The sequence below is a fragment of the Neovison vison genome, chromosome 7 (genome assembly GCF_020171115.1).
Source record: "Neovison vison isolate M4711 chromosome 7, ASM_NN_V1, whole genome shotgun sequence".
Lineage (NCBI taxonomy): Eukaryota > Metazoa > Chordata > Mammalia > Carnivora > Mustelidae > Neogale > Neogale vison.
This window is the reverse complement of record NC_058097.1, coordinates 135,329,657-135,357,461: the sequence shown is the minus strand read 5'-3', so window position 1 is coordinate 135,357,461 and position 27,805 is coordinate 135,329,657. Positions and strand designations below refer to the sequence as shown.

At 37.5% G+C, this 27,805-nt stretch overlaps 1 protein-coding gene across 1 annotated transcript in view; it reads left to right on the top strand.

The window, feature by feature from the left end:
• TYR (tyrosinase) overlaps window positions 1-27,805 on the top strand; it is a 113,907-nt gene that overhangs the window by 40,805 nt on the left and 45,297 nt on the right. The window contains exon 3 of the mRNA XM_044258342.1: window positions 438-585. Coding sequence (XP_044114277.1) covers window positions 438-585 — 148 coding nt within the window. The remainder of the gene's footprint in view (window positions 1-437; window positions 586-27,805) is intronic.

Sequence of the window (27,805 nt, the reverse complement as noted above, 5' to 3'; positions counted from 1 at the left end):
GGTCACAAATTTTCTGTTTTCTCTGGAACCAGAAACCAAAATTAAAAGTAACCACCAGAGCTGGGAAGCAAGGAGATACATAACAGGCTGGAAAGATCTGCTCTAAGTGCCATTAAAGACTGAAGGGAGACTGACCATGCTGATTAGTATAAAAAGGTCCTATTACTTTGCAGTATCTAAAGGAGATATAATGGGCGGAAGCAACAGGAGGGAACATGATTGGCTCCACTTACTCCATCCGGTTAATCAGTCCACTGTACCTAGATTAATAGCTTCCCATTCCACCAAGATTTATTAAATAAGCAGTGGGCATCCAAAATGTAAGCGATCTCAATAGAATCTCAAGTATAGTCACAAACCAAATGAGATAAGCATTGAGGTTTTCAATTATTAATGCAAACTGACTTTCTTCTTTCCAATTTTCTTTTTGCCCACAGGATTTGCTAGTCCACTCACTGGGATAGCAGATGCCTCTCAAAGCAGTATGCACAATGCCCTGCACATCTATATGAACGGAACGATGTCTCAGGTACAGGGATCTGCCAACGATCCTATTTTTCTTCTTCACCATACCTTTGTTGACAGGTTGGTTGACACTTTTTCATAAATTATGTGCTTGTGGGTATTAAATGCAGTGGGACTTTATTACATAAAAGCTAAGAAATTATGGTAGTCTATTGTCTCAGATCAGATTCTCCCAGAAACAGCCCTGAAACTAAGGATTTGGATGCAAATCTTTTATTAAAGAGAAACCAGTAAGAGAATGGGTAAAACACAGTAAGAAGGGGGGAAAAGCCAAATAAGAGTACAGTTTCAGTTGAAGTCCCAGACTCAGCCAGATTTTGGTAGAGTATGAAATTATACTTCAGTTTGTCTTGCCTGAAAACAAGGGAACTGAGTTTTTGTATTACCGTATCAAATAGTCATTGGCTACAGGTTGCCCTGAGGTAGGAGCTGTAAATCTTCCAGACACTAGTCCATTCCAGACTGACTGTGTGGCTCCCAAGCCCAAGGGCAGTCTTCTGAAGGTGGCAGGGTCCTGTGGCCAGGGGTCAAGCTTGTAGTTTCAGAGAGGTGGGCGCACAGAGTTGGCACAAGGTGTCTAAGGCCACCTCAGCAGGACATAGATCTGCTATATCTCTCTTCAAAACATTTTCTTTCTCTCTGCCAATGTTATTTCTTCTTTTCCAATCTCAGACCCTCAATAGAAGCAGATATGTCTTTGATCTCAACCATCAGCTTGAGCGTTATACGATTAGCTCTCCAGACACGATGCAATATGGCCCAGCCATCTTGTTTAATGTCCCTTAATTCTCCTGGAGCCTTTTTTACCCTTATTAACCCTCTTCCTCTTTGTTATATGTGCAGTGCCTTGCCTTTAAAGAATTTAAACTTAATCATAGGTGATGATAGCAGAAGAGAAAGTACCTGAAAGAAGGTCAGCTGTGTGTTTCTGAAGTTCTTCAAGAAGACAGGAGGAAGTAAAGCATTGAATCATGACAGATGAATGCAGGGCTCTTTTTTCTTTCTTTTGTGTCTTCTCTTAGGGAGTTTTCTCCACTGTATAAACGGCACAGATTTATACCTGCCATTAAGATAATACTTTCCTTCTCTGTGGTAAATACAACAAATTCTGTTTTTCCTGTTTTATTTTTTTTAATGGTTTTATTTATTTATTTGACAGACAAAGATCACAAGTAGGCAGAGAGGCAGGCGGGGGGCGGGGGGAGCAGGCTCCCTGCTGAGCAGAGAGCCCGATGCGGGGCTCGATCCCGGGACCCTGAGATTATGACCTGAGCCAAAGGCAGAGGCTTAATTTACTGAACCACCCAGGCAACCCTGTTTTTCCTGTTTTAAGGATAAAGAAACTGAAACTGAAAATTAGATGTTTTACTCATATTGTCACCATTTCTTACTCACTCATTTCCCCAGGAAGATGGACACAACATCAGATAAAAAAGTAACCAACCATGAGCATGGACTATTATTAGGCACATCGTTGTTGTCTGCAGGACAACTCCAATATTATAGGAATTAAGTAACAGTCCAAGTCACGTTTCATTCAGAAATCAGTTTTTAAGAAAGTGTATAAACACCAAAATTACGATATTAATATGATATCATAATTACCTATATCCATGTGGAAATGAGGGATCAGGAGGGTTGGAAAAAACATTTCATCAGAAAAGATAGATTGAACTCTTTTTATGAAATCATTTTTACATCCTATTGTCCTTGTGAATTCTTGGCATTTTTTGATCTTTAGTGTCCCATAAACCTTAAAGAATTTTAGAATTCCTAGACACCTTGATGCTCTAAGCAAGAAATCAGCACACTCTGGCTTATAGGCCCAATCTGTCTTCTGACTTATTTGTAAGTCAGAATTGATTGAAACCACAGTCATTCACTTGTCTGCGGCTGCTTTTATGCTATAAGGGCCAAGGTGGGTAATTGCGACTGAGGCCATGGGGCACAAAGTGAAAAATATTTAGTTTCTGGCCTTTTATAGAAAAAGTTTGCTGACCCCTGCTAAACCACAGAATTCCATATTTATATAACAGATAAGGAAAAAAAAAGTTGATCTTTAGCTAGCTTGCCTTTATCTGTCTTTATAGAAAATAGTACAATTGAATTCAGTGTGTAGAAGCATGTTTGTTTGGCAGAGATAAAACCATTATGCAGATGTATGGATTTTAAGCCTCTCTGTCACTCTAGAAAATTAAAATGTTCTACTCTCTGAGAATTCTCTGCTAATTCTATCTTACAATTAGGTATCTGTATGGTTATTAAAATAACTGAAAAATAATAAACAAATGACCAAGTAGTTTCTCACTCAGCCCACAGAGCCAAGCTGAGGAAGATTCTGGGTACGGAGAAAAAGCATAATTAGTAAGGCTAGAGACCGTGGATTGCCACATAATACCGTAGCACGTGAACTTTCCTCTCAAGACTCTTCTCAGTCAGATGTTCAATTCACCACTATTCTGCTCTTCACACATGTATTTATTAGGTACCCTCTGTGTGCTGAGTATATTTGCCTAAATATTCCACATTCTTTCTTGCTTCGATGCATTGCTTATACCATTCTCCAAACCCGGAACATGCTTGTCCTTTAGTCATTTAATTTTTTTTAAGATTTTATTTATTTATTTGACAGAGAGAGATCACAAGTAGGCAGAGAGGCAGGCAGAGAGAGAGGAGGAAACAGGTTACCTGCTGAGCAGAGAGCCCGATGTGGGGCTCGATCCCAGGACCCAGGGATCATGACCTGAGCTGAAGGCAGAGGCTTTAACCCACTGAGCCACCCAGGAGCCCCTAGTCATCTAACTTTTATGGCAACTTTAAGACTAGTTTCAATTTTCACCTCCTCCATGAAGTCGACCCAGACCATACCTGTCTGTAACCATCTCTCCCATCCAGAGTGTGCTGCAGTCAGCCCACAGTGGCTAGCAAGATCTAATATGGACATCTTTCCCCAGCTTTTCTTTAGGAACCTCAAGCTGGAGTTTGAAATTAGCCATGGTGGGAGTATTTACACCGCGAAATTGGCAAATGCTGCACATCAAGGATTTTGTTCTGTCAGCTGGTTATTAAAATAATGGCCAGGACACCACTCCTCCATCTACGAACTCATGCCACATTCTCTCTTTACTCTTCATTTAGGACACGTCATTTGCATTGTTCTTGATTTATGTCATTACTCATTTGTGCTTTGTCCCTCTCACTAATCTGTGAACTACCTAATTAGGGCTCATGCTTGGTATTATATTTGTTTTTCTCACAGTATTTTGTCTAGCCTACAATGAATAAATGTCTAACCAATTTCTATCAAATAAACTAATAATTGAAAAGAAAACTTTAGCACACTACATTTGCCACAGCTACAAAAGGAAGGACAGAGAAGCCATTTTAACTGAAGAATTTTTTTTTAAGTCTTAAAAAGCAAAATGTAATAAGCATTTAATGCTATGAACATGTCTTAAGATTTTAGCATGTTTCTAGACCATCAGACCTGACTGTACACATTGAGGAAACAATAGTGAGATAGGATCCTTGGTCTGAAAAAGCATAGTCTATTGGGAAATATAAACAAGCAAGCCATGGTAGTACATTATGACTCATGCCCAGTCATGGGAGGCATTCTTAGAAAGCTGCATAAAACAAGGATGATATAAGAGCCGAGCCCTGAAGGGCAGCAGGCCTACAAGACAAGAATGAATATTCAAGGATCAGAAGCACAACTCCTATCTCCTTGAGACCAGTCACAAATGAGGAGTATAAACTGAAGAAGAAAATGCAAGCTTGGCTTATAAAACAAGGGAATAAGTCTCAAAGCTCATGGGAAGAGAAGCTCATGACATTCGGGTGCCAAGTAGTCTGTCATCAAAATGTGCCAATGTTGGGAAAAGAAAGTTGAAAGCTAATTCCAATTCTCTCTACCACTTAAAAAAAAAAAATCAGAAAATAGACTCAATATAACAATTTTAAAAGATAATATACATTTAGTTTTTACTATATTTGAGGCACTATTCTACACTATTCACAAGTTCTAGTTCATTCAGTTCACACCAAGTCTGTAACATAGGTTCCAGTATTATCCTACTTTATAGATTTAAAAAAGAGATATGGAGATTATATAGCTAGCAAAGGACAGAGTTGAGAGCTAAACAGTGTAGTCTTTTTTTTTTTTTTTTAAACAATGTAGTCTTACTACAGAACCGGGTTCTTAACCATTATGGGCAACTGCCTGGGGATCTGAACTATAACTGTCCTTCTGATTGCTCTTAGGTTGAAGATAAAACATTTTCATTAAAAATTCACTCATTAAAAAAAAATTCATTCCTTTGTCAAACATTTTAAGTTTTTACTATATTCCATATACCGTGTCAGATACTATGCCTGTTTTATTTGTTGAGATAAATAAAAACTCTTGAACTCGGGTGCATGCCATCTTCCAAAAGAGAAAAAATAAATTAGCAATCATAGCAATGTACTACAGCCAATAAAAGAAACATGAGAGGTATATGAATCCAGAAAGGAAAAGTCTAACTCTGCCTTGAAAATTAAATTCTTTCCAGAAAAGACTCTCCTTTGATTTATTCTTAAAGACGAGGAAAAGTTACAGATATGACAAGGAAGGAAAGGAAGTGTATGTCATACTTACAGAACAAAACTGGTAAATCCTAAGACAGAGGAAATCATGTTGAAGAAATTTTATTTAGACAAGCTGGAGAACAGGTTCCCATAGTAGTATCAAGATTAATATCAGATTTGAGGGTCCTGACATGTTCTTGACTTCTTTGAAAGACTTCCTTTAAAGACTATATTGAAATATTTTAGTTTTTATTTTTGTTTTCTCATAAATTAAATAAAAAGATAATATAAAGTAGCAGATTAAGGGAAATTACCTAAAATCCATTCTGCAATTTAGAAAATTCAGAAAAGTAGAGAAAGGAACAAATTAACAAGAGAAGTCTCACTCCACCATTCCAATATACACTAAAAGAATTGTATTTGCACACAATTCCATACTTTTTGCCTACTTAGTAATCTCAGATATATTTCAACATTTGTGTATGTAGGTCTTTTCCTTTCCTTTTGAAAGCTTTATAGAATTTCATTGCATATCAAGAGAATGAGATGAGTCACAGAATGGAAGAAAATAATTGCAAAATATATATCTTATAAAGGAGGTAATCCAAGGTATAAAAAGAACTCAACATTCAAGAAGAAGAAAATGAATCCAATTAAAAAGCAAGTCAAAGTCCTTAATAGACACCTCACCAGAGAAGATATACAATGGCAAGTTAAGTATATGAAAAGATATTCTACATCATATGTCATCAGGGAAATGCAAATTAAACCATAATACATACACCTATTAGGATGGTCAGAATCTGCTCACACCACCAAATACTGGTAAGGCTGGAGTGGGACCAGACTCTCAATCATTGCTGGTAGAAATGCAAAATAACATGACCAGTTTGGAAGACAGTTTGGCAGCTTTTTACAAAACTAAACTTCCTTTTGCCATGTGATCCAGCAATTACGCTTCTTGGTATTTACCCAGAGAAGCTGAAAACACATGCCCACACAAATATCTGTGCATGGAAGGTCATAGCAACCTCATTTATACTTGCCAAAGCAGGGAGGCAACCAAAATGTCCTTCAATAGGTGAGTGGATAAATAACTGTGCTATATCCAGACAGTGGATTGTCAGAGATAAAAAGAAATGAGCTATTAAGCCACACAAAGACATGAAAGAAACATAAATATATATTATTAAGTAGAATAAACCAATCTGAAGAGGGTACCAATTGTAGAATTCCTACTGTACAACGTTCTGGAAAAGGCAAAACTATGGAGACTATAAAATGATCAACGGTTCCCAGAGGGGAGAAAGGGGGCAAAGAATAGGCAAAGCACAGAGGATTTTTAAGGCAGTGAAAATACACTCTGGGATATTATAATGATGGATATAAGTTGTTATACATTTTTCTAAACCTTAAGAATGTATACACCACCAAGAGTAAACCCGTATGTAAACTATGGACTGGGGGAGGTAAAGATGCATTGATATAGGGTCATCAGTTGTACCAAATGTATCATTCTGGTGAAGGATGTTGCTCATGGAGGAGATGAAGCATGTGTCGGGGCAGAAGGTAGATGGGAAGTCTTCCTACCTTCCAATTTTGTTGTGAACCTCAAACGTCTCTGAAAAAAAGGAAAATGGTTATGGGTTAGTTGATGTTTTAAATAACTGAAATCATGACATGACACTGTATTCTTTTTTCTTTTAATTTTTTATTTGTTATTAACATATAATGTATTATAAGCCCCAGGGGTACAGGTCTGTGAATCGCCACACGACACTGTATTTTTGCTGCTTAATATCAGGCAAAGCACTATTAGGACTCGTAAATAGAAAGGTATTAGGGACGTGGACAATGAAGGCATTGATGAACCTCTAGGAACTACCCATAAAGCGTACAATTTCTGAAAGACTTAATAGTCATTTACTTACATGAATATTAATAATAATGAATGTTAATGTTATTTACTTATACAAATTTAACTTAAGGAAGGATGAGTATCTCTTCCTCTTTGAGAACTCTTTCCCTGTAACTCATCAATAGTAACTAACAAATACACCTACTTATTTCTATCTCTCGTTTCATCAGATGGATGGACAAAGCTTTTTGGTTTTTCCAGGAGCCCCCTAAGAAATCACATAGAGAGTTTTAGGTGTAAAAGATATTCTAAAAGATTTATTTAATTTTTTCCATATTTAGGATCTGATGTGGGCAAGACAGAAATTAAAGAAGTTATCAGAGGAGAATTGAACACTTGATTAAGATGGGATTATAGGTGACTGAGAAACAATATTTGGTTATATATTTAATCAAAATGTCAATAGAACACTTTAAAATAAGAAAAAGAAGGTAACATGATTATAAAGAATCTTAACTCTTTAACAGGAGAGGAAAGAGAAACCTTTGTTCTTTTGTTCTTTCTTATAGTCAGGAATATAATAAAGTCAACATAAAGTACAGAAAATTGTTCTGGTTAGACACAGAATCTCTGCTATCCAGAAAGTAAAGAATAATCCTTCATATTGTAAGCAAAGGCAATAAGCAATAAACTAAGGAAGTAAAGCCATCAAAATGGAAAACATTTGCTAAGATTTTTAATAAATTTTATAACTGTTTTTCAAACTTAGGTATTCTAAATCAGGTCAAATAAAATTTACTTTCCAAATTTTGTCTTTTATTAGCTCCTTCATATTGTGGATCAAACCGACATTTAAGACAGAGTTTGGGTATTAAGGAGGGCATGTATTGCTGGAGCACTGGGTGTTATACATAAATAATGAATCATGGAACACCACATCAAAACTTAAGATGTAACTGTATGGTGACTAACATAACATTTAAAAAAAGAGTTTAAGGGTTCCACAAGGTCAGTACTAATTTCATAATAATATTAAGATATGATTAACATGCAATGTGTTCATCATTGCTCTCTTTAAATGAATCAATAAATGTGTAAAAAAATTCCATTGTATGGATATACTTTAATTTAATAATCACTTTTTAACAGGCATTTTGATTGTTTCTCCCTCTTTTTTTTTTTTGCTAAACAATGTGTTTATATATGTGTATATATATATACATATACCATATATATTTTGAACATCGTGAGTATAACTAAAGAACAAATTCTTATCATTGAAATTGAAAGGTAAGAGGTTAAATACATTCAAAATTTGTAGGTATTTCTAAATTGCCTTTCAAAAATGATTGTGCCAACTACATTCCCACAAGTAGAGAATGAAAGTATTTCCTTCACCCTGTACCTTCACCTGCAGCAGAGAGAGGTCATCAGCTTTATTAACCTTTGCTACTCTGAAAAGTAGAAAAATATCTATTTGAATTTCTCTATTTCCTGTACATATTATAGATCTTTTTTTCCCTAAAATCTGTTGACATTTGTGGTTATTTTAGATTGGGTTTGGGTTTGTTTTTTTTTTTTGCCTTTTTACTATTAAATTGTAAAGGCTCTTCATAATATTTTTAAAAGTTAGCCCTTCTGTCATAAATATTACAAGTATTTTCCGCATTTTAAAATTATCTTTTAAGTTTTAATGGTATGCTGTTCATTTAAGAAACTGATTGTTTTCATACGGCCTTTCTTTTAACTTAATCTTTTGTTTGTGGCATCAGTGTGTTTCCCGTCTTGTTTTGCGGTATTCTTATCTGTGAAAGGAATGGATTGTTATAAAAGCTCCAAGGTCCTTTCTGGACTTTACAATATCCTGGGTATTTTTTTTTTTAAGAAATGACAATAGAATGCATTAGCACAATTATAGGCCTTTCACAGGTTTCTTAGTGACAGTTTAATCATACTTTTTAGTTATGATTAATAGGTAACTGACAAGTCCAATTCATAGTTGTTGTTGTTTTTTTTTTTCTCTGCCACTCAGAATAAGAAGCACAAGGGACTCTACCTATTCTCAGGTTTGTTTAAAAACAAAAAAACAAAAAACAAAAGCCAAATTCCTGGTGAAAAGAGAAGGTCGAGGAGTGATAACGCTAAAAGAAAGAATAGGTTGGGGTGTTATTTCTCCTTTTTCTTGAAGAAGACCAGATTTGGGGCATGCTAAAAATAGAGGGATTTGAAATTTGAAACCGATCTAACACTACAACACCCATCAAACATAGCTGATGCTTAAACAATGGAAGTCAGGGTTTTTCTGCTACAGTTTCCTCAGGAAGGAAGAAGAGCATGGGTGCCTACCAGAGGGTGTACAGTGGATAAATGTCAGAGCCATAGACAAGGAGCTTTGGAAATACTTCCCTTTCCTTGACACATAATCCCTCCAGAAAGACTCCTGTGGACAAAAGCGAGCACACCTCTACATGCAGGTGTTCATCTGTTAATTCCATACTACGCGCCCTCTTTGTTTCGTGCACCATAGGAAGCCATGGGGCTGCATCAGTCACTAAATACCTAATGCCACGCAGTCCAGATATGTAAATAAGCAACACAAAACAAGATGCAATTTCTTTAGTAACAGTGGTTTAATAGTCTGGGGCATGTGAAAGAACAGAAAAAATGTCAGGACATCTGTAGCCCCGCCCCAAGCCCCACACAGGATGGCTGGTCTATGAACACTTGTTAGGGTCTCCTGTGGGGAATACTCTTATCACTGGTGACTTTATGAAGAATGAGTGGGATTTTGACTTGTGAATTTTGGTAGTAAAAACCTTCCATGCATAGGGAACAAAACAAGAAAGGCAGAGAAGTGTGAGGTTTAAAAACAAAAACACTTCAGGGAAGAGATGAAAGTTAAAATACAGTTAAGACGCTTGAGAACACAGCTAACAGCTAACAGGGCCGACTGTGCCCTGAATGCCAAGTGCATCAGGTGGCTTGACTTGTTCAACGCTCCGGCGATCCTACCGGTGAAGTGCCATTTTCATCCTTAGCTGAGAGACGAAGAGACTGAGGCACAGAGAGGTGAAGTCAACTGTCAGGCTATGTTCTGAACCTGGACTACATGGTTCTCCATAAAGAATTTAGAGAGCGGAGGAAATGTATCTAGAGAGAAAGAAGAGACTCTTCCCTCAACAGAAGAGCAGGAGCTGCCAGAAGACGTGGTTATTTTGAGCACTAGCAAAGCAGCATGGTTTAGTGCAGCAGGAGAGGATTCCAAAAACAAGGTGGTTAAAAAAAAAAAAAGCTCAGAGCGGATGGGGGCGGGGAGCAACGGGGTGCAGGGGGATGTGAAGGAGAATAATGACAGGGCCCCGAAATGGAGCGGGGAGGTTTCCATCGACATTGCCCAAAAGCTTAACTTTTCACTGATTGTTAAACCCCCTTCTGATGTCCGTGGGGCTCTTCTCCGTCAGATTGACAGAGCAGGCACCTGGCTCTGGGGCTTAAGGAGGCGGCGATAGAGAAGGCAGGCCTGGCACTCCCCCTGTAGGAGCTCATGGTCTGGTTCCCAGACTGTAAGGATGGAAGACAAGTGCTCTAGTCCATGAACCAGGACACTCACAGGCCTGTGAGCATGTCCTGGCGTGGCTTTGTGATACTTGTGTGACCTTGGGAAGCTTGCCGAACCTCTCCCAGCCTTATTTTCCTCTTATAAAATGGCAGTAATAATACTGCCTTCCTCAAAGGAATATCAGTTTACACTTTAAAAACTGTAACACGTTATACAACGACTAGCTCTTGTAAAGAGGATGGAGAAAAACGGACTTTTAAGAGCTCATAGGGTGCTTTTGTTTTTTACCCACTGTTTTCCTTGGGTTCCTCAGTATTGATAACACCCCATCGGTTCTCCTGTAGCCTGTCTCTTGAGTGCATGGGAATCTCAGCTAGGTACAGACGTGAAGCAGAACGTTCCAGGGATGGCAAGCGTGCTTCACAACACAGCTGCAGATTAATTACATCTTTTGGAGAGGCTTGTTGGCTATATTTGCTACTGAGGCTTCCCCTCCACTCTACTCCCCAAGGATCCCCTGGGCCATCCTGTAAGGAAGGCTGCCCTGATCCACATGCCCATAAAGCAAATGCCTTGCCAACTTGGCAGCCTAGAAATAGTCTAGGCAGAAGGCAGGTCCCTGAAGCTTTAGGAATGAACAGCAGATTGCTTGCCTGCTGGTGAGTGCAAGGTTGAAACTTGTTCAGAAAGGCAGAAATCCCAGGGCTATAGAAGGAGGTGAGTTCAGAAGCCAGAGAAATGTCTTAATGTCTGCTCTAGGAATCAGATGGGATGGCAGAGGAGGACCTGGCTGTTTCTTGGTATCTTTTCCTGTTGTTGGATTGTAACCAGCTTTAACAATATACCCTCTTTGTTTTCTAAAGCAGGAGAATGAATTCCCTAGAACAGGGAGCCATTGTAACATCATAGTTATATTTACCCATATTCCCATGGGTGATTTTGTTGTTGCTGTTATTATTCAGCTGAGCTCTTATATTAGTCAGCTTTGGTTAGACCAACTGTAGGTTTGTCTCTCTCTCTCTCTTCCAATAAATCTTGAGCTCCTTGAAGATAAGGTCTATGTGTTGACCATCTCTAGCATCTAGCACAGAGTCTAGCACCTAACACAGACCCTGGCACATAAGACACCTTCATTAAATACTTATTAAACTAAAGCATGATATGATAATTCTAAGGCAGGCAGCCATTTGCTGGGCTACCTATAACATTTTGTGGTGGGGTAAAATATTAATCTAAGGAAACTGAATTGTACCCTATTAGCTGATGAAGAAGCCATTTACTATGATAACATAAAGAATGTTCCTCCTACAATGTGAAACGTCTTTCTTTGCGGGATTAATTTTTTTTTTAGTACTGGGGGAATTAAATTGCTTAAAGTATTGATAACTTAAAAAATCCCAAATGAAAGACAATAAAGAAACATGAGTTGTCATAATTTTTGCTGGATTTTTAAATCTAAAAGAGAATTCCAAGATCAATCTGAACCCTTTGCTTTATAAATAAGGAAGCCAGGGACCAGAGATGGTGACCTGCCCAAGGACACAGTTTTCTGCAAAGTAGAGAGAAAAGTATTTCAAGGTCTTGTGCCAAGCAGAAGGTCTCAGAGACAGAATGGAATTTTTTTACCATAACAGGGTAGGCATTATTTTAACCAGGGAAGGCATTATTTCACCTGATGGAAGTGGAAGAGATGACCCAGGCTCTCAGAATAAATAGGGAAGAAAATCCACAGTCTGGCAAACCCGATGAGTGGACACAGGTGAGTCAGCAAGGAAGGATGAGAATCACTGGCCAATGAAGAAAGAACAAAACAAAGACAATAAGTCACAAAAGCCATGTAGGCAAAAAAACGAGGAAGTGAACAAATGTATCAAGTGTTCTTAAAATATTAATACAGTGGGGAGAGAAAGAACCTATCAGGTCTGAAAACAGGGGGGTAGTTGTGTCTCTGAGAGCAACAGTTACAGTAGAATGTGAGCATCAGGAACCAGATGAAGTGGGTTCCAAACAATCCTTTGAAAACTTTTGACAAGAAAAAGAGCAGAGAGATGGGGAGATGGGAAGGGGATAAGAAACCAAAGGAGAAATTGAAACTTCTTATTTCTTTTTAAAAAGAAAGGGTATTAAAGAATGTTTGAATGCTGCTGGAAATGAAAAAACTACAGAGGAAGAGACCTGTTAGTGAGACGGAAAATCTGCCAGAGAAAGGTTCTTGAGATTTGAGGTCCAGAGTCCAGTGGAGGTGGGCCTTTGCAATGACTAGGGATGGGTCTTCCTTTATGCCTGAATGGACATAAAAAGTAGATGTAGATGCATGTGTGTTTGTAAACTTGGTATTGGAAAAATTAGGGTCTTCTGATTCAACTACTTCCATTTTCTGACTGAAATATGAGAGGAGGGTCATCAGCTCTAAGCAGGGTATGGGTTGACTAGAAGGATAAGGAAGAGTTTGTAGAAGGTTTGAGAAATAAGTATTAACTAAATTATCCTTAACTCAGTCATTCAAAATAGCAGCAGTCTGCTGAATTAAAGAAACATGCTAATAGGACAATAGCAAAGAAACAAAACATAAGTTTCATTAATCTCTGTTGAATATTCTGCAAGCCACTTCCACATACACTATCTTTCTTAATACTTAAAGTATTTATTATCCCATTTTTAGAATCTTGAAAACTGAGGCTCAGAAAGACCAAATATTTCAGAACTACTAATGTTGGAAATAAGATTTTAAATTTAAAAATTTCATTCATACAATGTGAAAATCCCTCTCAGTTCTATCATCATACCAACAAGGACGTCACCGTAATCACACTAGAAACACCATCCGTCGGGTGATAGATTGGTTTGCTAGGGCTCCCAGTACCATAGCACAAGAGAAATTTATTTTCCTACTATTCTGGAGGCTAGAAGTCTGAGATCCAAGTATTGGCAAGGTTGGTTTCTCTCTCCTTGGCTTGTACATGTCTGTCTTCTCCCAGTATCTTCATATGGTTTCCCTCCCTACATGTCTGTGTCTGCATTTCATCTTCTTATAGAAAGGATGCCAGTCATATTGGATATGGACCAATGATAACATTTTAACTTAACTACCTCTTTAAAGACCCTATCTCCAAGTGCAGTCACATCCTGGGGTGCTCAGGATTAGGACTTCAACCTATAAAGGGGACCAGGGGTGGCATAATTGAGCGTGTAACAGATGGTGAGGATGAGAGTCAAACTGTAGTAGAATGAAAACGGGATAGAAATTGAAAATGTCATATGAGACCAAGCTTTTAATAATATGATGACAAAATAAAATAGGACAGCAGATTATTTGAAAAGAATTCAGAAAAAGTGTTTTGGAATGGCTTTTTTTTTCTTTAACAATAAGAGATCCATGACTAAATTAATAACTTCAGAGAAATTTGCTAAGGAAATGAGAAGGGAGAAAAAGCATTAAATGTAAAGCACACTGAAATGCTTTAAAAAGTAAACTATGAAAAAAGATATATGACTTTGATTCTAAAAGATGATTCTCTGGGAAAATATTTTTCTCCAGAAGAAAAAACTAATCAAAGAATTATAACTGATGTATAAAAGATTCATAGGAAATGCTATCTTGAGAACCTCATTTGTCAAATTATTCATAAAACGTCTTTTATCATATGACTTTGTTTTATTAAGTTACTTTAGATGATACAAGGGTTTCTGGAAATATCAAAACAAAATTTCTGCATATAGGTTTGGCCAAGTAGAGAACAGAGAAAACTGAGGGTGTGCACTATAAATGTTATTTCTAGCCTGGAGTCAAGAAGGCCTAAGATAACTATTATCATGTACAAAATGTCACAATGATCTACAAATAACAATGAGGGTGAGAATCTGTTGGAAACTCAGGAAAGACATATTACTAAATCCAAGAAGTCACAAGAGCACTAATAATGAAAGGAGTTTTCTGTAGCTGGATCCTTACACAAAACAATCTATCAGGAGAAAGTAACATATATTTATCATTTTTTCTTTTTTTATTATTATGTTCAATTAGCCAACATATAGCACATCATTAGTTTTTGATGTAGTGTTCAGTGTTTCATTAATTGCATGTAACACACAGTACTTATCACAACACATGTCCTCCTTAACACCCATCCCCTGATCACCCCATCCCTCCACCCTCTCCCTTCTGTAACCCTCAGTTTGTTTGCCAGAGTCCAGAGTCTCTCATGGTTTGTCTCCCTCTCTGAGTTCCCCTGCTTCAGATTTCCCTCCCTTCCCCTATGGTCCTCTGCACTCTTCCTTATGTTCCACATATGAGTGAAACCATATGATAATTGTCTTTCTCTGTTTGACTTACTTCACTTAGCATAATCCCCTCCAGTTCCATCCATGTCAGTGCAAATGGTGGGTAGTCATCCTTTCTCATGGCTGAGTAATATCCCATTATATATATGAACTACATCTTTATCCATTCATCTGTTGAAGGACATCTTGGTTCCTTCCACAGTTTCAGGAGAAAGTTACATGTGTTTATCAAAAGAGAAAAAGGTTTTGAGAAAAATGCCTTAACCTCAAGAAAAAATCAGTAAAGCCTCTTTAATCTCAGTGAGAAAAAAGACAGCCCTACAAGCTTCCAGATTTATCTTAGGGGGTTTCTTCCAGTGTCAGCACAGCCTGGAGCTTGATGGCAGAATTTTTAATCTTTTCCCAGAGATGCCTAATCTTTTCCTAGCAATAGGGCAGGGACTTGGGGTAGAGGTCCAAATGTTTCCTCCCATTTCCTAACAGCCAACGCCTTTTCCTCAAATCAAAGAAGGGTCTGTGACCTGAGCAGGTTTTCTGTGTGTCCCAAGCAGCCAGTTAACACCCTGTGCTCTTGGAGCCTAGAGCACAGATTGGTCCTCCAGGGACATCTCCGGTGACTCAGAGCTCAGCAGCCCCAACGTGTCTTCTTTTGGGTCTCCCAGTCTTTCCCACAGGCATCTAGTGGAGCTGAGGAAAAGAGCTGGTAAGTGGTCATGTATTGCCCTCATGTCTTGCATTCTCAGGAATTAGAAACAATCTATTTGTTAAAATTTTATTTCTTTCCTCCGTACCCCTTTTACCCCTTCCTCATATTCTGGTGAGCTGAAACAGGTCATATTTCATATCTCTCCTCAGCAGGTCTTGTCACCCATTGTAATCAGTTTGCCTGCTTTCACTGTGATGCTCACTCTCCGAGGAGGCAGGCAAAAATGTGATTTTTTAAATGATGACTTATTTTTATTGTCAAATCAGGAATGATGTACTCTGGTAATATTTTTAGCTCATAAGCGGAAGCAGAGCTGATTGATGACAAGTATTAATTTTCTCCTCTCTTCTCAGTCACAAAGTGAAGGCAATCCCAGTGTTAGTGGCAAGTGTCAGGATGGAAGTAACCAAGAAGAAAACTTGGGAGTAAAAATAGGGAGTGAGGAATGGATCTGGAGAGATACCAAAGTAATAGCTAAGACATAAAAGGGTGTTCAGATGCTGATACAGAAGTGATGTCTGAGGAACAGCTAACAAGGAGCATGTAAACCTAAGAATCAGAGTTCACAAGGAAGTGTCAGAGCTCCAAACTGAAGAAATTAAGAAATCCTCAAGAGCTGCAATGGCCCTATTTTCTATCCAGAATAACTCCTGTGCTGCACTGTTATTACTGTGGGATTGACTTTGAAGAGCTGAGCTTCCCTTCTTGGTCAGTCTTGTGGGAATATGCAGAGGCAGAACGCAAGCGAAAAATGGAAATCCTGTTGAATAGTGGTATTTTACTTGTGTTCTGACATTTGGTATCATGCAACTGCCACATGTGGTTCAAAAATTCCATCCGTAGATCATTGTATCATCAGGATGCTGTGTGAGCAGAAAAGCCAACAGTGTAGGTCTGCAAGCGTGGCTACTGAGTTCTTGAAATTTTGCTAGTACATCTCAGGTATGCAATCGTCAATTTTAATTTAAAAATGGATGTGTGCTTCTGTTGTTAGAGAACTTATATGTTTGGAACAACTTGAGTATCGGAATAGATGTATTCACCTGTAAAATGTATGAAATTTAAATACACATTGAGTATTTCTGATTCTCTCCTATGTCTTGTCTTCAAAGTATACTCTCCAGTTATTGTCTCAGTTTTTCTTAACTTTGTCTAAAATAAAAACTTAACCCATGACCAATTAGCCAAAAAATGCCTTTTTTTCTATAGTTTATTATAAAAAAAATTGGCAGAGATATATATGTGTGTGGGAGTGTACATGTGAGTGTATGTGTCTGTACTGGTCAGCATTCAGTGAAAGAGATTAAATATTGCCAGTTATTTTAACAGAGAGAACTTCATACAAATAGTAGTGGTAGATGAAACAGATTTGAGAATTAAAAAGGAAACTGAAAGAATATAGGGATAGGAAGAGCAGGAAATCCCTAGGGCTGCGAAAAGACAAGGAAGTGGTTAGACCTTAGAATCTGGTGGCTTTCGGAAGACCTTCACAGAACTGGCCTCAGTTCTGACGGGGGGATGTTGTTCAGTTAGTATTGGTACCTTAAGGTACTAGTTCATATTAGAAGTGGGGGTTTCATGAAGCAGGAACTCAAACCTCTGAGTAAGGGATTCTAAGTCAGTTGGTACTGACACTTCAGGAGTTTATCAGCATTTTACAGAACTAGATATCAGACTTCTAGGGAGGAATATAACCCATCTTATGCTGAAACTTCTTAAGGGGAAAGATGACACTGATTCTGGGAGTGCTGATAAAAAGCTGGAGGCTGGAATTTACTGCCTTCTCAGGCTCAAGAACAATCATTGAAATAAACAGATCAAGCCCCTTGTTCTTCTTCCAGTCCATGTCAACATGGAGGGATCCAGCTAGGAAAGGAGATAATTAGGAAGTAATTAGGAGATAATTAGCTTACAGAGACTCAGCCCCAGTATCACAAATGGGGTGTAGGGGGATATCTCTAGGATTGAGAAACACTAGCAAATAACCAGCAGAGTCCACCCCTTGGCTGTTGGGAGTCAACACAGACACACCTTCCCACACACAGTTAAGTTTCATGTTAAATCTGTACCATGCTTATTGTTTTTTTTTTTCTTTAAAAAATAAAGATTCATTCTATCCCCCAAAAGAAATAACTAAAGCCCCAAAAGCCAGTATATTCATTTCTGATTAAGAGAGCATCCTCTCTCTGGGAGATGGTATATGATCCTCAAATTCTTTAATAGTCTATATGGAATATTCTGTATACTAAAAACTAAAGTGTAAAATTATATATCTTTGATAATCCTTGTATGGAATAAGAATAAAGGAGATGTTAAAAGAGATGTTAGTTAATATGTCAAAATATATGGACATAGATAGACACAAAAAAGTAGGGCATATGTAAAAATAACCTAGAATAGACAGGGAAGAAAACATGCAGAGCTGCTGCTGCCCTCATTTCCCTAACAGGGGATAATGCTTTGCTGTTACTTATAATTTTTTCCACTACCCATAACACAGTTTTGTTTGGCTTCAGCCAGTATGTCAGCTAGCCAATGCTTTTTACCTAGTGTATGACCCCAACTTTTATTCCTAGAGGATGTGAATTCTAAGTTACTTTATCTTTCTTTGGTTTCTATAATCTTCCATTAAATTTTAGCATTAAATGTAGAAATGCTAAAAAACTCCCCAGAGAATGCCCTGACTTTCATAGTCTTTCCTGCACTACTGTGTAGCAACAACCCAAACATACCTAGATAATCAGGATCAATTGCATCAAGCAGTGGAGTACAGTATTCCTCTTTCTTATACGTGTGCTCAGTGGTATAGAACATCTAAAATACCCTTGAATTAAACTTCCAATCCAGTGCAATATTTCTATTTAGCTATGGGGAAGTAGTTCTTCTACTTTGGAAAGTCATACTGGGAAACCAGACAATCTCAAAATTATGGTTACAGGGAAAAAAGTTATGTAAGTGGGTTGTAAAATGCAATTGTGAAGGAACCATTCCCATTTCCACTCTTAGTTCCACTGCCTGTAAGGAGGCACATGGGAGAAATATTACTCAGTAATTCAAAACACGTACTGCCTTCATAGGACAGGACCTCAATTCTTCAGGATGTTTTCTCCCTCAGGTATCTCAACTGAATCCTCAGCAGTCAATCCACTATATTATTAAGCCAGTAGCTTTTAGGTGATGGAGTGCATAGTAAAACTAGTGAATTCTACAGGAAATAGCACAATAGTGCATTTTTGTTATAAAATGAGTTCTATGGTCAGAAACAATGTTGACTGGAATAATGTGATAATAAAAGAAACATCATCTGGGTCCATGTGTGGTGGTGCTGTCAGAGCATTAGCCACAAAGAAAACAAATCTAGATACAGATATTCATCTGTCTTGGTGAAAGAAGTTTCTGTATGCTTTATGATGATAGAAGTCCCAAGTAATCAGTGTATCAGGTGAGTGAACTATTCCCTGCTCCCAAAGCATGGTGTTTTATCTGAATCTCTCACACCTGAGGGTATTAAAAGAATCTCATACACCACGTTGCTGAATTGCTGTATGAGTTCTAGTAGTTTGGGGGTGGAGTCTTTTGGGTTTTCCATAAAAAGAATCATGTCATCTGCGAAGAGAGAGAGTTTGACTTCTTCATTACCAATTTGGGTACCTTTTATTTCTCTTTGTTGTCTGATTGCTGTTGCTAGGACTTCTAATACTATGTTGAACAAGAGTAGTGAGAGTGGGCATCCTTGTCGTGTTCCTGATCTCAATGGGAAGGATGCAAGCTTTTTCCCATTGAGGATTATATTTGCTGTGGGTCTTTCATAGATAGATTTGATGAAGTTCAGGAATGTTCCTTCTATCCCTATATTTTGAAGCGTTTTGATCAGGAACAGATGTTGGATTTTGTCAAATGCTTTTTCTGCATCAATTGAGAGGACCATGTGGTTCTTCTCTCTTCTATTATTAATTTGTTCTATCACATTGATTGATTTGCGAATGTTGAACCATCCTTGTAGCCCAGGGATGAATCCCACCTGGTCATGGTGGATAATCTTTTTAATGTGCTGTTGGATCCTGTTTGCTAGGATCTTGTTGAGAATCTTAGCATCCATATTCATCAATGATATTGGTCTGAAATTCTTTTTGGTAGGGTCTTTGCCTGGTTTGGGGATCAGGGTAATGCTGGCTTCATAGAAAGAGTCAGGAAGTTTTCCTTCTGCTTCAATTTTTTGAAACAGCTTCAGGAGAATAGGTGTTATTTATTCTTTGAAAGTTTGGTAGAATTCTCCGGGGAATCCATCAGGTCCTGGGCTCTTGTTTTTTGGGAGGTTTTTGATCACCGCTTCAATCTCGTTACTAGATATTGGTCTATTCAGGTTGTCAATTTCTTCCCGATTCAATTTTGGGAGTTTATAGTCTTCCAGGAATGCATCCATTTCATCTAGGTTGCTTAACTTATTGGCATATAACTGTTGATAATAAGTTCTGATGATTGTTTCTACTTCCTTGGTGTTCATTGTGATCTCTCCCTTTTCATTCATAATTTTATGTATTTGAGCTTTCTCTCTTTTCTTTTGGATTAGTGTCATTAATGGTTTATCGATCTTATTGATTATTTCAAAAAACCAGCTTCTAGTTTCCTTGGTACGTTCTACTGTATCTCTGGTTTCTACCTCATCGATCTCAGCTCTAATCTTGATTATTTCCCTTCTTATGTGTGGAGTTGGTTTGATTTGTTGTTGATTTTCCAGTTCTTTAAGGTGTAGAGACAGCTGGTGTGTTCTGTATTTTTCAATATTTTGAGGGAGGCTTGGATGGCTATGTATTTCCCCCTTAGGACCACCTTTGCTGTATCCCATAGGTTTTGGATCGAAGTGTCTTCATTGTCATTGGTTTCCATGAATTGATCTCCTGGTTGATCCAAGCATTCTTAAGTAAAGTGGTCTTTAGCTTCCAGGTGTTTGAGTTCCTTCGGAACTTTTCCTTGTGATTGAGCTCCAGTTTCAAAGCATTGTGATCTGAGAATGTGCAGGGAATAATCTCAGTCTTTTGGTATTGGTTGAGTCCTGATTTGTGACCCAGTATGTGGTCTATGAGAAAGAGAAAGTTCCATGTGCACTTGAGAAGAATGAGTATTCTGTTGTTTTAGGGTGGAATGTTCTGTATATATCTATGAGGTCCATGTGGTCCAATGTGTCATTCAATGCTCTTGTTTCTTTACTGATTTTCCGCTTCGATGATTTGTCTATTTCTGAGAGAGGCATGTTAAGATCTCCAACAATTAGTGTTTTTATATCAATATGACTCTTTATCTTGATTAACAGTTTTCTTATGTAATTGGATGCTCCCATATTGGGGGCATAGATATTTACAATTGTTAGATCATCTTGGTGGATAGTCCCTTTAAGAATGATGTAGTGTCCTTCTGGATCTCTGACTACAGTCTTTAGTTTAAAATCTAATTTGTCTGATATGAGAATCGCTACCCCAGCCTTTTTTTGAGGCCCATTGGCATGAAAGATGCTTTTCCATCCCTTCACTTTCAGTCTGGGTGTATCTTTAGGTTCAAAATGGGTCTCTTTGAGACAACATATGGATGGGTCCTGTCGTTTTATCCAGCAATTCAGCAACGTGGCAGGATACAAAGTCAATGTACAGAAATCAGTGGCTTTCTTATACACTAACAATGAAAATACAGAAAGGGAAATTAGAGAATCGATTCCATTTACTATAGCACCAAGAACCATAAGATACCTGGGAATAAACCTAACCAAAGAGGTAAAGGATCTGTACTCAAGGAACTACAGAACACTCATGAAAGACATTGAAGAAGACACAAAAAGATGGAAGACCATTCCATGCTCTTGGATCAGAAGAATAAACATTGTTAAAATGTCTATACTGTCTAGAGCAATCTATACTTTTAATTCTATTCCGATCAAAATTCTACCGGTATTCTTCAAAGAGCTGGAGCAAATAATCCTAAAATTTGTATGGAATCAGAAGAGACCCCGAATCTCTAAGGAAATGTTGAAAAACAAAAATAAAACTGGGGGCATCACGTTACCTGATTTCAAGCTTTACTACAAAGCTGTGATCACCAAGACAGCATGGTACTGGCATAAAAACAGACACATAGACCAGTGGAACAGAGTAGAGAGCCCAGATATGAACCCTCAACTCTATGGGCAAATAATCTTCAACAAAACAGGAAAATATATACAGTGGAAAAAAGACAGTCTCTTCAATAAATGGTGCTGGGAAAACTGGGAAGCTATATGTAGAAGAATGAAACTCGACCATTCTATTACACCTTACACAAAGATAAACTCAAAATGGATAAAAGACCTCAACGTGAGACAGGAATCCATCAGAATCCTAGAGGAGAACATAGGCAGTAATCTCTTCGATATCAGCCACAACAACTTCTTTCAAGATATGTCTCCAAAGGCAAAGGAAACAAAAGCGAAAATAAACTTTTGGGACTTCATCAAAATCAAAAGCTTCTGCACAGCAAAAAAAATAGTCAAGAAAACAAAGAGGCAACCCACGGAATGGGAGAAGGTATTTGCAAATGACAGTACAGACAAAAGGTTGATATCCAGGATCTATAATGAACTCCTCAAACTCAACACACACAAAACAGATAATCATATCAAAAAATGGGCAGAAGATATGGACAGACACTTCTCCAATAAAGACATACAAATGGCTATCAGACACATGAAAAACTGTTCATCATCACTAGCCATCAGGGAGATTCAAATTAAAACCACATTGAGATATCACCTTATACCAGTTAGAATGGCCAAAATTAGCAAGACAGGAAACAACATGTGTTGGAGAGGATGTGGAGAGAGGGGAACCCTCTTAAACTGTTGGTGGGAATGCAAGTTGGTGCAGCCACTTTGGAGAACAGTGTGGAGATTCCTCAAGAAATTAAAAATAGAACTTCCCTATGACCCTGCAATTGCACTACTGGGTATTTATCCCAAAGATACAGATGTAGTGAAAAGAAGGGCCATCTGTACCCCAATGTTTAGAGCAGCAATGGCCACGGTCGCCAAACTGTGGAAAGAACCAAGATGCCCTTCAATGGACGAATGGATAAGGAAGATGTGGTCCATATACACTATGGAGTATTATGCCTCCATCAGAAAGGATGAATACCCAACTTTTGTAGCAACATGGATGGGACTGGAAGAGATTCTGCTGAGTGAAATAAGTCAAGCAGAGAGAGTCAATTATCATATGGTTTCACTTATTTGTGGAGCATAACAAAAAGCATGGAGGACATGGGGAGTTAGAGAGAAGGGGGTTGGGGTAAATTGGAAGGGGAGGTGAATCATGAAAGAGTATGGACTCTGAAAAACAATCTGAGGGGTTTGAAGTGGCAGGGGGGTGGGAGGTCGGGGTTACCAGGTGGTGGGTATTATAGAGGGCACGGATTGCATGAAGCACTGGGTGTGGTGAAAAAATAATGATACTGTTATGCTGAAAATAAATAAATGAAAGAAAAAAAAAAAAAAAAGAATCTCATACACCAGAAGATATTAACAGATTTGGCACTCCCTAGTGGTGGGAGCTAAGTCAGCCTTTTTGAGAAGGAAAGGTTTATGGTTGAATTCATGCCTAACCTCCACCTCTGTCACTACAACTTTACTCATGGGTTTTTTCAGCAACACTGTTGCAACTTGGGGAAGATGCTGAATGCCATCAACAGAATGTATAGCTTATTACCAGTAATAGAAAGGTCTGTGAGACATTTGAATCTGCATCTGGGTCTGTGAGACAATAGCTTAATAATTGCAAATGTTCTAAATATAAAATTTTATTATTCTAATAGCATCTATTTTTCTCTTTAATATAAGTTCCCTCAGAGACAACTCCCTTGAGAATTCTTTCTATGAAGAAAGGGAAGTAAATTGTTTTTGAAAATAACTTGTACTTCCTCTCGGATGGACAGATCCCAAAGACTTTGGTATATCATGATTAATCAGAAACTCCTTCCTATTTGCATACCAATTACCAAGAAAAGCTCTCATTTCAAAGAAGGGCAATATACATTCTTTGAGGAGAAAATTAAAAGATACTTTAACTCAAGGCCCTGAGAACTGAAGACAAATACATTCACCTACTTCTCAACTATGTTCTCCCCAGTTGAATAGACTCATTAGGAATGACTGAGTTCTCCATCTTAAGTGGAATCATTAGGAATGTGCCCCCCTCCAAGGGGCCTTTGTGAAAACTGTTATCTTTTCCTTTGAAATTCTCCAGCAGTCTTTTCTTACCTCCCCATCTACCAACTAAGGTTCTAGCAACCTTCAAACTCCAGCTCAAACATTTCTTCTCATTTTCCTTCCCTTCAGAATTGATCACTTCCTCCTTCTTACTTTCTCATACTTATGTCTATCCTAGTGTCTGTTAACATTGCCTGTTCCTGTATTTGTCTTCCCTTCCTAACTGTGGGCACTTTTAAGTTCAGGGACCAGTATTTCTGAGGTCTTTTTGTATAAGAATCAGTGCAGCTACTCCAAAATATTTGTTGAATTTTGAATGGGCACTTCAGATTTAGGGTAAACAAACAATGACTCTTAATTGCAGATAGAGAATGTGCCAAATATAAGGCTCTGTCCCATGCAGAGGATGGCCAGATACCATACTATTAGCTGCAGCCAAAATGCATAGTCTGCTCGGAAACTAAAGTTGTCCACTCAAATAGGTTTACTTTGGGATAAGACACCCAGTGTTCAAAGAAGTTTTATTTTGTTAGATAGGGACTCAATTCTAGAAGGACTTCACAAGTAGGATAACAAGATAGTAATCCAGGTCAAGAAAAACATGGCAGAAAAGAAGAAGCACAGTTAATGGAATGTATATAAGTGGTGGTCTGTCCATGATCAATGAGAACTTAGGTACTGTCACAGTGGTCTACCAATCCTTTCTACTGAGATTACAATTAGTCCTCAAAACTGATATTGTTGAGCCTGGGGGTGGATATTAAGCAAAATGTGGGTGAAAAGGTCTTGCAGAGGTTCAAAATATAAGCCAGGGCTTATTTACTTTGTTAATAAGTAAGTGTACAATAAGAACACTGTTTTTCTTCAATCCATTCAATAACCATCCACTTATGTTTGCTTTTGTTTGTCTGTTTATTCACTATCTGGATCATAATTTCATGGAAGTTTCCCCCAATATATTCTGTGATGCACAGCATCAAAGATGCCAGAGGAGGTGACACTTAAATCTTCATTTTTTCCCTAATCTAATACCTAACTCTAAAGTTGTCTCATTTTTCACACTGAAGCACCCCCAACTTATATCACTGTTTTTCCATTTTTCACATTTTCCTTTGGCCAGATGTTGGCATATAAGTGATAGAATATTTTCTTTATTTTTCTCTTAGGAATGAGTTAGTATATCCATCAGACTTCTGGCAAAGAAATCAATTTCTTGTGTGTTTTTGCTTGATTTGATACAGACAGCAAATATGAAGACAATTTTTCCTCTTCAGTGCCTTCAAGATATCAGGTATTATAATTCTTCAAGTTATAAATAGTAAAATTTTAAAAACCCACAATTTTTCTCATCTGTGTTTGGGTAGAACCCATCTGAGAAAACCCATTTTTTATCTTTCACTAGCAATCGATATGTATCTCATTGCCACAATGCCACACCTTCAAAGCAAATTAATATACATAAAAATCAATATTGTGAAAGCAATTAGAGAAATCTCTTGAGACACTTGTTTTCACCAAAAAAAAGTTGTGCATTGTTAATTTTACCAGAAAATGAATGATTTTTAAAAAATCAATGATCCAGTCCCACTCAACTTAGTATATTTAATACATTCAACTCAATGTCTGTTTCACTCATTTCCCAAATTAGATCTGACAGAAAAGGTAATCCCCTAGAACCACTATGAAACTGGTTCTCAAACCTTGTTATAGAAGTCTGAGATGCTTTTAAAAAATACCCATGTACAGGCCCCCTACAGACACACAGATTCTTATCTGATATATAGAGAGGCCTGAGACTCAGCATGTTAATCTATTGAGAACTGTTGTGTTCATGCCCACAATGAGTGGGTCTAGAACTGACAACATATATATAACCACAGATGTGCTGAAAGTGAATTTTAAGAACACAGATAGCCATCAGCTATCTTAACCTCTTCTCTGCACAGCTAGACTTCTTTCTTTTTTTTTTCCAATTTATTTATTTTTTGAAAAACAGTATTCATTATTTTTTCACCACACCCAGTGCTCCATGCAAGCCGTGCCCTCTATAATACCCACCACCTGGTACCCCAACCTCCCACCCCCCCCGCCACTTCAAACCCCTCAGACTGCTTTTCAGAGTCCATAGTCTCTCATGGTTCACCTCCCCTTCCAATTTACCCAAATTCCCTACTCCTCTCTAATGCCCCTTGTCCTCCATGCTATTCTTTCTTTCAAGCTTAACATTCCTCTTTTCATATTGAAAGTTAAATTCTGCCCTGTTTTGAAGGATACTTGGCTAGGACCCTAGTACCTTGCATAACTCTTCTAAGCTCCTTTTCTCAAGAAGGTTGACACTACTTAAACCTCTATTACTGATAAAGAAATGCCAAACAGACAGACCACCTAAAACTCAGCACCTGACTATTCCTGAACTATAGATTTCACACTAAATTAGGTTCTTCTGTAAAAACAATTAATGATTAACACCAAATATGACTATACTGAACTATGTAATGTAGCTCAATTTTGGAAAAAAGTCATTCTTATGAAGAGCTGGAAGAAATAGGACGCAGGAATAAGTTTTCAAGGCCTGTGAATTCGAGTAAGGCAAAAAGTCAAATCAGAGTCCATCACATACTTTTGAATGTTCATGTTTAGATCTCTGGATTCCCTGCACAGTGGCTTACCTACCCAAGGCCAGGACAATTTCCTAGATTTACCTTATTTGTGACTCTACATCTCTATCTCCAGACTGTATTCCAACAATTTCCCAGCATGTCTGCTGGTCAACCCTTAATGGGTAACAAAGAGAAGCATTCAGGACTTCTTAAAATATATTTCACTATTGTTACATTGAGCATCTCCTGATGTCAATTAAAAACATTCTAATTATGTAAATCTATTATTCCCTTTTGCTAGGAGATCATAGGTGTATTACATTAATTGATTTTTGGATGTTAAACCAACCTTGAATACTTGGGATAAATCACACTTAATTGTTGTGTATAATCCTTTTTATATGTTGCTGTATTTGGTTTAGTAGAATTTTGTTGAATATTTCAAATTTATATCCATAATGAATGAAAAGTAAGAAGAAAGTGTATACCATACATAAAGGGAGAAAAGCAGTCAATAGATACTATGCCTAAGGGAGTCTAGATGTTATTTCTAGACAAATTCTTTAATCAACTTTTTAAATATGTGCAATAATCTAAAAGCAACTATGTATATAAAACTAAAGGAAAATATAAGAATGGCATCTTACTAAATAGAGAATTTTGATAAGGAAATAGAAATTATGAAGAAGAATTAGAAATTTTAGGATTGAAAGGTATAATAACTGGAATAAAATATTAATGAGAAGGACTTAACAGATTTGAGTCTGCAGCAGAATCATTAAACTTGAAGGTCATGCAATTAAGATTAATCTGTTTGACAGAGAGAAGAAAGGTGAATAAAAATGAACAGAACCTAAGAGACCTGGGGGACACAATCAAAGATATCAACAAATGCATAATAGAGGCCTCAGAAAAAGAGGAAAGTGAGAAGGAACCAGAAACAATATTTGAGAAAAAAATAACATAAAACTTCAAAAATGTGATGAAAAAACGCTAATCTATATATACAAGAATATCAACAAGCTCAAAGTTAGGTAAATGTAAAGAGATCCACCAATAGGCACATCATAGTAAAAATACTAAAAGCCAAAGACAAGGAGAACATCTAGAAAAAGCAAGAAAAATGACTTATCACATACAAAGGATTTCCAGTAAAATTAAATGTTCACTTCTCACCAGAAACTATGAAAACCAAAAAACACAGGACTGACATATTCAACCTGATGAAAGAGAATATTGTGAATCAAGAATTCTATGTCCATCAAAATAGTCCTTAAAAAATGAAAGGGAAATTAAGATATTTCCCTGTAAACAAAATCTAAGAGATTGCATTGCTAGTAGACTTTCCCAACAACAATGCTAACAGGAGTCAGGTTAAAAAAGGACACTAGACAGTGACTTAAATCTTCATGAAGAAATAAAGACATTGGGGAAAGGTAGTAACAGGTAAATATAAATGCATTTTCAATTTGTAACTTCT